The sequence below is a fragment of the Heterodontus francisci genome, chromosome 3 (genome assembly GCF_036365525.1).
Source record: "Heterodontus francisci isolate sHetFra1 chromosome 3, sHetFra1.hap1, whole genome shotgun sequence".
NCBI classification, from domain to species: domain Eukaryota; kingdom Metazoa; phylum Chordata; class Chondrichthyes; order Heterodontiformes; family Heterodontidae; genus Heterodontus; species Heterodontus francisci.
This window is the reverse complement of record NC_090373.1, coordinates 70,550,112-70,567,079: the sequence shown is the minus strand read 5'-3', so window position 1 is coordinate 70,567,079 and position 16,968 is coordinate 70,550,112. Positions and strand designations below refer to the sequence as shown.

At 42.1% G+C, this 16,968-nt stretch overlaps 1 protein-coding gene across 2 annotated transcripts in view; it reads right to left on the bottom strand.

Annotated features, from left to right (window-relative positions):
- Window positions 1–16,968, bottom strand: part of atad2b (ATPase family AAA domain containing 2B) — a 162,825-nt gene that overhangs the window by 30,422 nt on the left and 115,435 nt on the right. For both annotated transcript variants that reach the window (XM_068023129.1, XM_068023118.1), the window contains exons 21-24: window positions 9,709–9,905; window positions 7,235–7,394; window positions 5,379–5,501; window positions 2,285–2,401 (exon numbers count right to left, since the gene is read on the bottom strand). In XM_068023129.1, coding sequence (XP_067879230.1) covers window positions 2,285–2,401; window positions 5,379–5,501; window positions 7,235–7,394; window positions 9,709–9,905 — 597 coding nt within the window. The remainder of the gene's footprint in view (window positions 1–2,284; window positions 2,402–5,378; window positions 5,502–7,234; window positions 7,395–9,708; window positions 9,906–16,968) is intronic.

Here is a 16,968-nt window from a genome sequence, read left to right as displayed (position 1 = left end):
GCCTGACAATACCTTGTGATTTCACTTATATAAGCAGTGTTTGTATATGAAAAACTAAACTTAAAATGAAGATCAAACCTCGAAAGGAAGACAAGAGGAGGAAAGATCTTGGATTTATATTAGCATCTTTCACATTCTCAGTCCGTCCCAAAGTCCTTTACAGCCAAGGAATTATTTTTCAAGGAAAGTCACTGTTGATATATGGGCAAAGTGGCAGGCAATTGGCACACAGCAAGATCCACAAACAGCAATGAGATAAATGCCTAGTTAATCCATTTTAGTGGTACTGGCTGAGGTATTAATTTAGTCAGGACAAATAGGAATATAAATAAGGATTACGAAAATTTGATGAACCTAGCAAGTCGATTCCTCCTCCCCCAATTGGTAAACTGGATACACAATTACTATACAGGGGCCGAGAAATTTGATGGCACTGCGTCTGTATTACATCATTTGATGTTATATTAACAGTTTCCTGGTTTATTACAATAATTGAGCACAGATTTTGACGAAGTCATCTGCATCAACAACAACTTTTGTTCACTCAAATCTGCATTTTTAGACAACACCTCTGATCACATTTTACTACAGTAAACAGGTCAGTCAAAATTTGTCTGCATTGTAATAGTTAATCACTTCCTTTGTGGTTAGATCAGGTGGTTCCTCACGCAAATCACCTTACCATGACAGACAATGAGCTACATGTTCAGATCCAAGATGGCCTGTGTTATGACCGAGGCAGGAGAAGTGAACTGTTTATTCTAGTTCCACTTCTCCACAGGTCACAAAATATATTTAATTTTTTTCCCACTTACTGATGTGGTCAATCATAGACTCTATTTTTATCCCAGAATAAAACACACCAATCAGATTTCTTTAATAAACAACAAAATTATCCATTTGTTACAAAACAAGTCTTAACCAGTAATGAAGCAAAGCATAAACACACAGATCCAAATAATAAAAGTTCCCTTTTTACCTTAGAGACACACACACACACACACACACACACACACACACACACACACGTACGTTAACCAGAAAAATAAAGGGATTTTTGTATTTAGAGCTCTATTACAGACAAAAAAACCCACTCGGGCTGAATACTTGCTCATTCTTGAAGAAACAGCAGATGAGATATACTGTGTCCAAAACTGGCAGTCTGGCCTCCGAGTACATGTAGACGGGTCACTGGGATCTTTTAGAACAGTTCTTTTCAGGTGGCATTAATAATTAAAGACAGGAGACGAGATGAATCGACACAGTGGATTTCTCAGGGTCTTTTAAAGGGGTGCTGGAAAGCTGAGCTGGGTTGGGGTCTTCTCTCCTTCCTTGGGAATTCTCTTCTCTCCTTGGAAGTTCTCTCTCTTTTTATACAGTTAAACCCTAACTCAAAACAATTCAAAAGCGAAACCGACAAGAGGTCAACCTTTTGACCTCCATCAATTTTGACCTGTCACTTCTTTAAAAACAACTTCTCCAGGTGTCCAAAGTTCTCTGTTGTTTTTTGAGCTAGAAGTCAGGCGGTTTCCCAGAAAGGCTTGGTGTTGTTGCTGGAAGCCAAGTGATTTCCTGAAAAGGTTTGTTTTCCTCACAAGACCTCTCAGTGCCCCTTTTAAAAAAAAATTTCCAGGGACTGTTTTTCTAAATCAAGTGGCCTTTACAAACTTTGAAAACCCCAAAGTTTAACATTTCTTCAGTCTTTCAAAAATGAACCCTCAAAAAATATATTTAACAAAACAGAGGCACTTTTGTAACATCTGCAACATTTCACCCATTATGGAAGACCTTACTCAAATGTTTTAATGATGTTAATGAAGTAGTTGAAGTAGTTATGTACAGGTTTTTTTTTTTAAAAAGAAAAACTATTTTGATTTATTTTAGTGATTAGAGGCAAAGTCCCACAGCTCACACCCATTTAATGTTGGATGGCATATTTACAGATCTATGGAGTATGCTGGAGCAAATGATGTTTATTGCCCAAGGGAATCAAAGAGTTACAACCACAATGAGTACAAAATTATAATTTTGCATATGTTACATGGCAAGTAGCAGGAGTAAGTGTTAGGTAATTGTTAGCATATGGGGAGAAAATTGAAATTTTATAGGCAAAGTGGAATATTTATGCTCATGGCACACAAATCATGGGACAATGCGCAAAACTTCAAAAATTTGGTCATGGAACAAAGGTACCAAAACTATACCTCCAAAAAGCGAGGATAATAAAAGATTAAAAACTGAACAGGATCGTTTTACAACCATCATGCCCATTCTTAGTACTTACTTGTATGCTTGCATTCCCCATTTATGGTACTTGCTTCTAAATTCCGAGATGAGTCTTGAGCCACGTCTCTATTTGTTTCTATATTGTGATTTGTTTGCTCTGCTATTGATTGTAAGTCTGCACACAGTAAATAAACATGATTTTACAAACAATCTTCAATGTAGTACCTTACCAGATATATTGCAAGAAATAAACCTTTTAAGTCACTAAGCAGTATTTTAAATCATATTAATTTATTCAGGGACATGGGCATCGTTGGCAAGGCCAGCATTTACTGCCCATCACAAATTGCTCTCGAGAAGGTGATGGTGAGCTGCCTTAGTGGCTTGCTTAGGCCATTTCACAGGGCAGTTAAGAGGTGATGTGGGCCTGGAGTCACAGTTAGGCCATGAGAGGCAAGGATGGTGGGTTTCCTCCCTTCAGGAGATTATTGCAACAGTTGGGTTTTTACAAAAATCCATTAGCTTCATGGTAACCATTACTGATACTTTACAGTCCAGATTTATTCACTAACTGAATTCAATTCACAAATTGTCATGGTGGGATTTGAACTCACACCTCAAGATTATTAGTCCAGGCCTCTGAATTACTAGCCCTGTAACACAACCGTATATAATGCTACTGAATCTGCATAATGGAGATTTCAGTTCTCCAGATAATTAACTGGGTATAAGCTGTGGAAAAAACTAACCATGTATGTTCTGAGGGGTAGTGTAGAATTGCTTCATTACACATAATGAACAGTTAAAAGGGTCAGAGGCCACTCCAGCCACACATTGAGAAATGACTCAGGTATTATAAATTAAATTGGAACTGGGAGGCAACACGATCTGGTGATCTTATTATCAATCAGATCTGAAATGGATGTGAGGACATGTAGAAAGTGCAATGGCACTTGAGACATTAAACTTTTAGGATTCAGATACCGAAGGAACAGAAAATGAATTGAAAATTTATGAGAAGCCCACAGCAGAATAATAGGAAATGTTCAAAAAAAATTGGAGAGCAGGGAGACTTGGCCAATATTTATCCCTCCAGCAATGGTGGCGTAGTGAGGGAGAGATGGTGGTGTAATCCAGAGGCCCAGGCTAATGCCCTGGGGACATGGGTTCATATCCCACCATGGCAGCTGGTGGAATTTAAAATCAATTAATTAATTCATAAAAATCTGGAATTGAAAGCTAGTCTCAGTAATGGTGCCATGAAACTATCATCGATTGTCATAAAAACACATCAAGTTCACTAATGTCCTTCAGGGAAGAAAATCGGCTGCTTTTACCCAGTCTGGCCTACATGTGACTCCAGACCCACAGCAATGTGGTTGATGCTTAACTGCCCTCCGAAATGGTCTAGCAAGCCTCTCAGTTGTCAAGTGCAATTAAGGATGGGCAACAAATGCTGGCCTTGCCAGTGATGCCCAGATCCCATGAAAGAATAAAAAAAACTCTGGTGATTATCTCATTAGCTGTTTGAGGCCTTGCTGTGTGTAAATTGGTTGCTGTGTTTCCTACATTACAACTGTGGCTACACTTCAAAACTTGCTGTAACACACTTTGGGACATCCTGAGGATGTGATAGGTGTTGTATAAATAAAGTTATTTTTCTTTCTGCTTTTGTACGTTCAGCTACAACCTGGTCAGCAATGAGAGCTTTTCCAGCTTGTTAATGTAAGAGTACAAAATATAATCAAAGAATATGAACAGTGCAGAAAGAAAAACATAGGGATCAATCAGCTTCAGTAACAATACCCCCAGTCCATTGCTATAATAAATCTGTACCATACAAATGACAGCCATCACAATGTGAATTTGGGATACATTGGGCTGAACTTTCAGCCGCCCTGGCAGGCCTGATGGTGGTGTGGGAGTGCCATAAAATTGAGCAGGAGGCTCTGGGAGGCCTTCTCGCTCTGTTCCTGCCTCAGGTCAACTTTATGGCGGTCGGTGGTGGGGGGGGGGGGGGGGGGGCCCTTCACGGATATTTTACCCGTGGCAAGGAGGCGTGCTGGGTATGTGAAAGGCCGTCCAGCGACAGCTGTCAGCCTTTCCGTGCCCCGGTGGGGGCCATGGCAGTCGGGCACAGGGTGCCCAACAGAGGGCCGCCCCCACCTCCCAACCAAGACGCACCCCTCCCCCCCCACCCCACAAATGACCAGCCTTGCCTCGCTGGGCTGCGACTGATCTGCCCAGCAAGGCAAACCAAACTTACCTCAGTCCTGGCTCAGTGTCCTCAGCTGGGATGCAGTCCCAGCAGTGACCACCGCTCCCGGTGGCGTTGCTAGGACTGAGAGCTGCCGGCCCGAAGATTGGCCAGCAGCTCAATGAGGCGGGACTTCCTCCCTCAAGCATGTGGAAGTCCTGCCTCGAAACAATTAAAGTCCGGAGACCCGTAAAATGCATGTTGAGTCCCTGGGCTGGGCAGGTGCAGGTTCGCCACCGACTTGTACGTCGGTGGCGAAGTCCCATCCGCCCAAGTAAAATTCAGCCCATTAAGTCTACCTTACTCAGATAATGGTTAAGTGGAATTGACGGATATGTACTGAAGTAATTTTCTCTAAAAACAGTTAGCACTGACTTTCACAATTCCCTTAACACCAAAATAAGATACATCAGTACAAGTAAACGGTCATAGAAGTAAAAGGGCTGTATCTTAAACTACAGTTCGAGGAGATGATGGGACCATCTCGGGAAGAAATGATCCAGATCAATTGAGGTCATATTCAAGTACAAGAAAATTGAAGCAATGCTATCAGTTATCATTAAAAGACCCAAGCTTACTACACAATACAAAATATTAAATTATTTGATCTTGGTATTAAATAATATACCTCTATCCTGGTTGGTCCACAATTTAAAGATTTACAACAGCCATTTAAATAATTTCAGAAAATAAAAGCATGCTTAGTCAGGTCAGCTAAGGGGAGAAAGGCACTCCCACTGGTCTACATTATACCCATCCTAAGTGCACTAATTATTACATGTTATAGGATATATTATATATTCAAGTAGCATAACATGGAAAGCTGCTGGTTCCAATCTATTCTTTAAAGACTTCTGGCCTATTAGAGGTATTATTTGCTTCAGTGGCTACTCACTCCGCTTTCTCCTGGACTCTTTGATATCTTCGCAGAGTTTGTTAAACTCAGGATCTAGCTCAGCAGCAACTATTGCATGTGCAGTATCCTTGAGTGTGCAGGCTCTGTGTCGAATTATGCGATCTACAAAAACAAACACCAAGGAGTTATTTTTGCACAAAACAAAATGCATTTTGAACATTCCTGAATGGAAATAAAAGTTTTCCTATACTTGTCAAGCAAATGATTTGCACAAATTGAGCTCAACAAGAAGGGATGTTCTGATCAATTTAAATAAAATACTACTTTGGAATACTACTGTACCATCAAAACATAGAATTGTGTTCTTTAATTTGAAGAGTACAATCAAGGCATCAAAACATTCACAGTATTGCATATGATTTCTCACTGTTAGTTTAATTTTTGAAGGGAACTCAGGCCATCCTTGGCACATTTTAAAGATCAGATGGTTTTGATTTTATTCAAACATCTGGAATGCACCAATAATTACAGGGTAGTGCAATGGAGCAGCAGCCTGACATGCCAACATATGGCTCTGTTGAGTTGGTTATCTATGCTAACCAGGGAAGATGGGGAAAAAAAAGAAAAGCTACTGTGACTTGAGATCCCTCAGCTCCTAGGGGCTGGCTCAAGGTTACTTTTGCCAAAAACCTGGGTGCAGATTACCCAACAACCTTCTTGCGTAGAAGTATAATGCAACTTAGAAGGGGGAAAATTTTAACTTGGGAGAGAAAGATTGGTGAAGGGGAAATAAAACAGGTAATTTAGAAATTCCTGACACCTCAGCTCTTGCTACTACAAATAATTAAATTCATCTGCTCAAAATAAAATATCCAGATATCTGTATTTTGAATCACATCTGAAATTAACCCATACAGTTTTTTTTTAAAAACATAAAATATTTCTCTGATACAAAAAGATAGAAACATGGCTAGAATCCCATAAGTAAGGCAATTCTGGCTTCAAATCAACTATCACATCCAACTTGGAACAAGTCACATTGGTTCCCAATTACTTACCAGCAGATGACCTCTCCTTTCACAGTAAATGAATGTGTTATAAATTAATCCATTACTAAATGTTAATTGCTATAGGTCATTAGCAACTTTTTTCTATTTAGCTTAAGGCAAGAGGTGCCAGTAGCAACGTTGCAATGAAATCAAAAATTTGTGTGAGCTTACAGTTTATGTTACATTGAACTAAACTTGACAAAATATACAGTGGTGTAAATATTCTTCAAAAAAGGTAAAGGTCACTTAAAATTAAAGTTTTCACTTTCTTTCAAAGTGATTTTTTTGTGTTCCAGGGGTGAGCATTGGTGTTGGGGAATGGAATGCTTTCCATTTTGGGCACTCCATTATAAAACACTCCCAGATCATGCACAACATGGTCGAATGAATGTAGAACTCCCTCTTTAAATAATAACAATGCATCTAAATCCCAACCTCGAAAGTCTGCAATCCCTAATGTAATGATTTTTCATTTCCCTACACCAGCAAGCCCAAACTTTAGGTGAGACTGTTAGCTTTATTGATGCCAAATTATCAGCAGTGGATTGTGGATCTTCATCCAAAAGGAACTGAGGTCATTCAGAACCAATGTCATGCAATACTCTTACAGCCAACAGATGGATTTGAATCTAGATTGCAGAGAGTAAACCACTGTACTACTGTTGCTTTCTATACTCTTATGGTTAGTTCATACTTTTATCAGCAACTCCACAATAGCAATAAGCACAATGTTTGTTCCATTATGGTTGGATTAATAAGATTTTGAGATGTGATCCTAGTAAGAATTGTATTTATTTCTTGCAATCAAAATTAGCTTTGTTAGTTCATTTGTGAATCCCATCTTACCTCCAGGAACTTTATCAGGATTATACTCAAGAGCATTGCTACAGATGAGGTTAATATCTATCAGGAAATCCTTCACAGTTTCATATTTGTGGTTGTCAATTTTCATCATCATCGTTGATAAATCCATTGGCTGTATGATGACTTCCAGATAGTCAGAAACCTACAAATATTTTTTTAAAGACTAAGTGGTGATCAAAGAAATTGAACTCATGAAAGAAGAAAATACATGTGAAGTTAAAACTTTAAAAAACCACTAGAAGTGGTTCTGCAATATTAATTGAAGAGTTCTAAGATTCAACACTGCTTCTTGTGGATTCTTTGACACGCTGAGTCATACATTTATCAGCTGATTCTAAATCACTTGGGTTTTTGCAATTTTTAGTTGGCTGATTGAAAACACCTAATCAAATATCTCTTCTGTTATCACTTATCCTCCCTAAATATTCACAGAACAGCTCTTCCTTCTTATGCTGATAGGTAGCTTTTAAGATACTCCTTGTGTTAACTTTGCTTTGCTTTTCTCTTCATTAGAGATGTCTAACCAGAGCAGTTCATTATGTCATCTTCCACGTCCCACAGAATTGACTTCATTTACCTCCCATATACCCAGGTACATAAGGCTACACCACCTACTTTTTTGAACACTCTTTACATCCTAATGTATATTCATTACCATCTTCAGTTATCTATATTCCACATCATATCCATCAATTATCATAGCAGCCTCCAGTTCCAGCATCTCTATTTCTAATGGTTCTAGCAATCATCTTTGCATCTCATCAGAGATTAATTTTCATTCTTGATGTAATGTCTGCCTTTTCCTGGTCTCTGGCTCCTTTATGTCGTCATGTTTCAGTGTTGCCTCCATTCCACCCTGGGATCTATTTCCTTCCCTGTACCCCCAACTCGCCAACCACCATCTAGTTTAAATGATTTAATAGCTACCTCAATTTCCTCACAAGTTCTCATTGTTACTAATTGGTTCAGGTGCATCCATCTCTCCTGTATTAGTACTTTTTTTCTGAAAGTATTTCTAATTACGTATGTCAGGATATTTTCACACCAGGTTGCCAGACACTCATTCACATTCTCAATTTTCTGCTCAACTCCCCTCTTTGCCCAAACACCAAAAGTTTTTCAAAGAACATTTTTCTGCATTTCCTATCTTGAGATTTTGAGGATCCTTACTTGCATGACTTTGAAGGCTCCAATATTACTTTTCCTTATGCTGTTTACCCCTCAGTATTCCATCCCATCCTGTTTACTTTAGTATCTCAAACTTTTCCTCAATACGTCCTATTCTAGCACCAGGTAAACTGACACAGCTGTTGATGCACTTTGCTGAGCAGAGTCTCCCAGGCCTACAATGTCCAGTTGTTAAGTTTTTGACCTAGCCATCTTCTATAGCTTTCTAGTTACATTTTTTTCCTTCTAGAATGTTGACAGTGTCTGTTACCTGCTGTTTATTGTAACTTCAAGTAGCTTCACAGGGGTTCTTAATTTAGTGTTTTAAAGAATAAGCCTTGCAAACCAACCTTAATTCAGTCAGTATCCTCATTTTCTTAGTTATTCCCAGCATTTGATTCTGTTTCATGGCAACATTGCTACTGTATTATACTTCAACTGCTATCCATAATGATTAACTCTCTAGGTGCAATACTAAGCCAGCCATTTTACTAGCGTGTGATGATTCACTTAGGATCTAGCACTACCCACTTACACCTGAGAACCCTCTAAATGTCGTGCTTTCATTCACTCTTTACCTTTTCTGTAAAGCCATAACTTTTTCTTTAAAATAAATGTGGCATCTCTTCGCCCATCGAGCATAACTCATAGCTTTCATCTTGGTTAAATGACTCTCAGCTGCTCCCCTTCTAATTTTACTTCTGTCATCCACTCACTTTTAATTTTACTTCTCTAATGCTCCAGATTAGGTGATATATCTTTTGGGTGCCTCCTTTTACAATACTTGCATGTTCAGTTTTAATTTTAAATTTTCCTTCAGGTAGTCCTTTTTAACTTTTACTTCCCTTGGTTGCAACTTTATCACTTTAGCTTAATGCAGATGGTTCACTTCAACTTGCACTTGCCTTTTAATTTAACATCTCTCAACTGTACTCATTAGCCATCCAATGTGGGTACGCAACCAAGCTCATTCCTTTTCTCATGTGGCAATCATGTAAGTCCCAGGAGGGATTACTAGATGGAGATCAGAAGCAAGAACTCTGATGATTTTCTTCATGCCCCACTCTCTTGCTGTACTGCCACTCCTGAGATGCAATAACTCAGCAAATATCAGGAATCAAATGCAGGATGATCGTGATTCATACGACCCATCATTACATCATAGTGCATTTACACTTTGATACATTGGGGAGTCATAGCATAGCCAATTATTGCAAGGGTCCCTGGCAGAAAATTCTCCTTATATCGGCAGTAACAAATGAAGAATTTTAAAAGCTACCTTAACATACCTCTTCAATATCCACAGGCTTACTAAAGATACTAAAACGTTTGTCAGTGGCGAGTCTTTTGGTAACATCCCTGAGAAATAGTCGAAGTTCTCGAAAGGTATTTTCCTCCTGTTCTTCCAACCGTTTTATTTCTTCCTCTGACAGTTGTCTCGGTGCAGGAGGCAATGCTGGTGGAAGGACTTCCAAGGCAAGTAAAGCTTAAAAAGATGCAACAATGGTAAAATGTAACTTGTCTGTATAAAGTTTCTTCAAAATGTGAATTTAAAGATTTTATCTTTTGAAAGTTTATATAGTTTTCTCCAATGATTATCTTCAAAATAAACAGTAGCAAGTATACTAAATGTCACATTTAGAAATAGTCTGTGAATAATTTCAGCTTCTCGAAGCAAAATTGTAGGCTTTATATTGTTGGATCCAACAACTCTAGGAACCAGAGATGAAACGAATCAGATAGTCACACAGACACAGAAAAGCCCTGGACTTTCCCAAGTATGTATAATGCATTGCACTTATCCACTGAGCCATTGTGTAGCAATCAACAAAAATTATATATCTATAAAAGAAATTTTCAGGCAAATATTTCAGTCTTGAACAGTACACTACGTGTTAGTGTGCAGTGAAGTAACAAACCACATTGCTCAAATCAAAAATATCATGCATTCTGAGGTGGTTCAGAGGTTGACTGCTTGCAGATCCATCTACATTCTCCAAATAGCATCCTGTTTAGCCTGAAGTCATTAGTTACCAAGCCAGACCGGGCCTGCAGCAGGTGGAGAGAGAATCAAGATTCTCTACTCAAGATTCAGATACTCTACAAGATTCAGTACTCCACCATGTTGAACAGCACTTGGAGGAAGCACTGAGGGTGGCAAGGGCACAAAATGTACTCTGGGTGGGGGACTTCAATGTCCATCACCAAGAGTGGCTCAGTAGCACCACTACTGACCGAGCTGGCCGAGTCCTAAAGGACATAGCTGCTAGACTGGGTCTGTGACAGGTGGTGGGGGAACCAACACGAGGGAAAAACTTACTTGACCTAGGGCGGCACAGTGGCGCAGTGGTTAGCACCGCAGCCTCACAGCTCCAGGGACCCGGGTTTGATTCTGGGTACTGTCTGTGTGGAGTTTGCAAGTTCTCCCTGTGTCTGCGTGGGTTTTCTCCGGGTGTTCCGGTTTCCTCCCACAAGCCAAAAGACTTGCAGGTTGGTAGGTAAATTGGCCATTATAAATTGTCACTAGTATAGGTAGGTGGTAGGGAAATACAGGGGCAGGTGGGGATGTTTGGTAGGAATATGGGATTAGTGTAGGATTAGTATAAATGGGTGGTTGACGGTCGGCACAGACTTGGTGGGCCGAAGGGCCTATTTCAGTGCTGTATCTCTAATCTAAAAATCTAATCTTGTCCTCACCAATCTGCCTGCCGCAGATGCTTCTGTCCAGGACTGTATTGGTAGGAGTGACCACCACACAGTCCTTGTGCAGACGAAGTCCCGCCTTCACATTGAGGATACCATCCATCGTGTTGTGTGGCACTATCACCGTACTAAATGGGATAGATTTCGAACAGATCTAGCAATGCAAAACTGGGCATCCATGAGGCGCTGTGGGCTATCAGCAGCAGCAAAATTGTACTCAACCACAATCTGTAACCTCATGGCCCAGCATATCCCCCACTCGACCATTACCATCAAGCCAGGAGACCAGCCCTGGTTCAATGAAGAGTGCAGAAGGGCATGCCAGGAGCAGCACCAGGCATACCTCAAAATGAGGTGTCAACCCGGTGAAGCTACAACACAGGACTATCTGTGTGCCAAACTGCCGAAGCAGCATGCGATAGACAGAGCTAAGCGATCCCATAACCAATGGATCAGATCTAAGCTCTGTAGTCCTGCCACATCCAGCCGTGAATGGTGGTGGACAATTAAACAACTAACTGGAGGAGGTGGCTCCACAAATATCCCCATCCTCAATGATGGGGGAGCCCAGCACATCAGTGCGAAAGATAAGGCTGAAGCATTTGCAACAATCTTCAGCCAGAAGTGCCGAGTTGATGATCCATCTCGGCCTCCTCCTGAAGTCCCCAGCATTACAGATGCCAGATTTCAGCCAATTTGATTCACACCTCATGATATCAAGAAACGACTGAAGGCACTGGATACAGCAAAAGCTATGGGCCCTGACAATATTCCGGCAATAGTACTGAAGACCTGTGCTCCAGAACTTGCCGCACCCCAGCCAAGCTGTTCCAGTACAGCTACATCACTGGCATCTACCCTGCAATGTGGAAAATTGCCCAGGTATGTCCTGTGCACAAAAAGCAGGACAAATCCAACCCGGCCAATTACCGCCCCATCAGCCTACTCTTAATCATCAGTAAAGTGATGGAAGGTGTCATCAACAGTGCCATCAAGCAGCACTTGCTTAGCAATAACCTGCTCAGTGACGCTCAGTTTGGCTTCCGCCAGGGCCACTCAGCTCCTGACCTCATTACAGCCTTGATTCATAGACAAAAGAGCTGAACTCAAGAGGTGAGGTGAGAGTGACTGCCCTTGACATTAAGGCAACATTTGACCGAGTATGGCATCAAGGAGCCCGAGCAAAACTGAGGTCAATGGGAATCGGAGAAAACCCTCCGCTGGCTGGAGTCATACCTAGCGCAAAGGAAGATGGTTGTGGTTGTTGAAGGTCAATCATCTGAGACATCACTGCAGGAGTTCCTCAGGGTAGTGTCCTAAGCCCAACCATCTTCAGCTGTTTCATCAATGCCCTTCCTTCAATCATAAGGTCAGAAGTGGGGATGTTCGCGGATGATTACACAATGTTCAGCACCATTTATGACTCCTCAGATACTGAAGCAGTCCCTGCAGAAATGCAGCAAGACCTGGACAAAATCCAGACTTGGGCTGATAAGTGGCAAGTAACATTCACGCTACACAAGTGCCAGGCAATGACCATCTCCAACAAGAGAAAATCTAACCATCTCCCCTTGACATTCAACAGCATTACCATCGCTGAATCCCCCACCATCAACATCCTGGGGGTTACAATTGACCAGAAACTGAACTGGAGTAGCCATATAAACACCGTGGCTAGAAGAGCAGGTCTGAGGCTAGGAATCCTGAGGCGAGTAACTCACCTCCTGACTTCCCAAAGCCTGTCCACCATCTACAAGGCACAAGTCAAGAGTGTGATGGAATACTCTCCACTTGCCTGGATGGGTGCAGCTCCAACAACACTCAAGAAGCTCGACACCATCCAGGACAAAGCAGCCCGCTTGATTGGCACCCCATCTACAAACATTCACTCCCTCCACCACCGACGCACAGTGGCAGTAGTGTGTACCATCTGCAAGATGCACTGCAGCAATGCACCAAGGCTCCTTAGACAGCACCTTCCAAACCCGCGACCTATACCAACTAGAAGGACAAGGGCAGCAAATACATGGGAACACCACCACCTGCAAGTTCCCCTCCAAGTCACACACCATCCTGACTTGGAACTATATCACTGTTCCTTCATTGTCGCTGGGTCAAAATCCTGGAACTCCCTAACAGCACTGTGGGTATACCTACCCCAAATGGACTGCAGCGGTTCAAGAAGGCAGCTCACCACCACCTTCTCAAGGGCAATTAGAGATGGGCAATAAATGCTGGCCTGGCCAGCGTCGCCCACATCCCATGAATGCATCTGCGCATGACAGTATTGGTAGGAGTGACCATTGCACATTCCTTGTGGAGATCAAGTCCTGTCTTCACATCGAGGATACCCTCCATCGTGTTATGTGACACAACCGCCATGCTAAAGATGATAGATTCAGAACAAATCTAGCAGATCAAAACTGGGCAACTATGAGATGCTGTGGTTCATCAGCAGCAGAATTGTATTCAACCACAATCTGTAAACTCATTGTCTGCCACGTCCCTCACTCTACCATTACCATCAAGCCAGGGGATCAACCCGGGTTCCATGAGCAACACAGGAGAATATGCCAGGAACAGAACCAGACATGTCTAAAAAATGCCAACCTGGTGAAGCTACAATACATACATGTGTGAAAAAACAGCGGAAGCAGCATGCAATAGACAGAGCTAAGCAATCCCACAATCAACGAATCAGATCAAAGCTCTGCAGTCCTGTCACATCCAGTCATGAATGGTGGTGGACAATTAAACAACTAACCAGAGGAGGAGGTTCCACAAACTTCCCCATCCTCAATAATGGGGCAGCCCAGCACATCAGAGCAAAAGAGGAGCCTGAAGCATTTGCAACCATCGTCAGCCAGAAATGCTGAGTGCACAATCCATTTTGGTCTCCTACCAAGGTCCCCAGCATCACAGATGCCAATCTTCAGCCAATTTGATTCACTCCACTGGATATCAAGAAACAGCTAAAGACACTGGATACAACAAAAGCCATGGGCTCTGATAACATTCTGCCTATAGTGGTGAAGACTTGTGCTACAGAACTAGCCGCACCCCTAACCAAGCTGTTCCAGTACAGCTACAACACTGGCATCTACCTGACAATGTGAAAAATTTCCCAGTTATGTCCTGTCCACAAAAAGCAGGACAAATCCAAGTACCCCCAACAAGAAGGCAGCTCTCAATCAGCAGCACAGTGATGGAAGGTGTCACTGACAGCGCGATCAAGTAGCACTTACAACCTGCTCACCGATCTTTAGTTTGGGGTCACTCAGCTCCAGATCTCACTACAGCCTTAGACTAAACATGGACTAAAGAGCTGAATTCCAAATGAGAGTGATTGCCCTCGACATCAAGGCAGAATTTGACTGTGTGGCATCAAGGAGCTCTAGTAAAATTGACGTTAATGGGAATCAGGGGAAAACTCTCCACTGCTTGGAGTCATACTTAGCACAAAGGAAGATGGTTGTGGCTGTTGGAGGCCAATCCTCTCAGCCCCAGGACATGACTGCAAAGGTTCATCAGGGTAGTGTCCTAGGCCCAACCATCCTCAACTGTTTCATCAATGACCTTCCTTCCACCATAAGGTCAGAAATGAGGATAGTCAATGATGATTGCACAGTGCCCAGTATCATTCGTGGCTCCTCAGATACTGAAGCAGCGCGTGCCCGCATACAGCAAGCCATGGTCAACATTCAGGTTTGGTCTGTTAAGTGGCAAGTAACATTCATGCCACAAAAGAGCCAGGCAATGACCCTCTCCAACAAGAATAAATTTAACTATCTCCCCTTGACGTTCAACAGCATTATCATTGTTGAATTCCCTACCATCACCATCCTGGGTGTTACCATTGACCAGAAACTGAACTGTATCAGCCAGAGAATACTATGACTACAAGAGCAGGTCAGAGGCCGGTAATTCTCCAGCTAATAACTCACCTGCTGACTCTCCAATGCCTGTCCACCATCTACAAGGCACAAATCAGGACATGATGGAATACTCTCCACTTGCCTGGATGAGTGCAGCTCCAACAACACTCAAGCAGCTCGACACCATCGAGGACAAAGCATCTCGTTTGATCAGCACCCCATCTACCACCTTAAACATTCACTCCTTTCCCCAATGGCACACAGTGGCAGCAGTGTGTACCATTTATACCATGCACTGCAGTAACTCGCCCAGCCTCCTTTGACAGCACCTTCCAAACCCACTACCTCTACCACCTAGAAGGACAAGGGCAGCAAACTCATGGGAACATCACCACCTGCAAGTACCCCTCCAAGCCAAACTCCATCCCGACTTGGAACTATATCACCGCTCCTTCGTCATCACTGAGTGAAAAACCTGGAATCAATTCCTAACAACACTGTGGGTGTACCTACACCACACAGACTACAGCAGTTCAAAGCAGTGACTCAACATCACCTTCTCAAGGGCAATTAGGAATGGGCAACAAATGTTGGCCTTGCCTATGATACTCACATTCCATGAAATAAAAGAGAAATTAAATTTGACAAGGTACAACTTCCCTTTCAGCTCTTAAAGAAGCAATATACATTTTTTTTCAATTCCAGTTACAAGTCCAATTTGATGATTTCCATGGAGCCTATAATGCATTCACTACCTTTGGTGCTATATCTTGATTCAACATCTCACTTCTCAACACCAAGATAAATAAAGCTGACCGATTTTCCAATATATTTGGATTTGGGGAAAAAAACAGGAAGTGTGCAAATAAATAATTGTTTCCATTAGCAGGAAAGACCATTCAGTGCCACTATCATTTTTTTTGAGCAAAAACAAGGGAGTTACATATTTTCCGTGATGGAAAGAGGTACCCCCAAATGTAGAAAATATTTTGGCGTACATCTTCTGCCAGAGGGTCACTAACTAAACTGAGCACCAGCTGTTGCTTTATTAATCAATGCCTGGAGTCGTGCCTAGAATTCTACCTCTGGCTCAATCACAAACCTACAACTGTAGAAGATGTAAAGTGCCTTAACAGAGGCTGTCCCAATCTTATTAGTGTAACTGACAACTTAAAAAAAAATCTAAGAAGATGAAAGCATCGCTGGCAAGGCCAGCACTCATTGTCAATCACTAGTTGTCCTAAGAAGATGGCGGTAGGCCTTCTTTTTGAACTAAAACAGAAAGTGCTGGAAATACTCAGCAAGTCTGGCAGCATTTGTGGAGAGAGAAACAGAATTAACATTTCAGGTTGATGACCTTGCTTTTGAACTGTTGCAGTCCACATGGTGAGGATGCTCCCACAATGCTGTTACGTAGGGAGCTCCAGGACTTTAACACAGCAGCTATGAAGGAACGCCGATATATGTCGAAGTCAGGATAGTGTGCAACTTACAGGGGAATTTGCAGGTGATGTTCCCAAGCACTCGCTGTCTTTGTCCTTCTAGTATACACTACAGCCACAGTACAGCAGTGGTGGAGGGGGTGGATGTTTAGGTCCGTCGATGTGATCAAGTGGACTGATCCATCCTGGATGGTGTCGAGCTTCTTGAATGCCATTGCAGCTGCAACCATCCAAGCCAGTGGGCAGTATTCCATCACACTCTTGACTTGTACCTGGAAAAGTTTTTGGGAGTCAAGTGGAGAGCCACTCGACAGAGAATACACAGCCTCTGGCCTGCTCTAGTAGCCACGCCCTTTATGTGGTTGGTCCAGTTGAGTTTCTGGTGAATGGTAATCCCCAGAACCTTGATGGTGAGAGACCTAATGATGATAATGACATTGAATTTCAATGAGGGATGGTTAAGCTCTGTTTTGTTTGAGATGGTCATTGCCGAACATGACTGTTGTATTGTGTGGTATGCAGCAAAAGA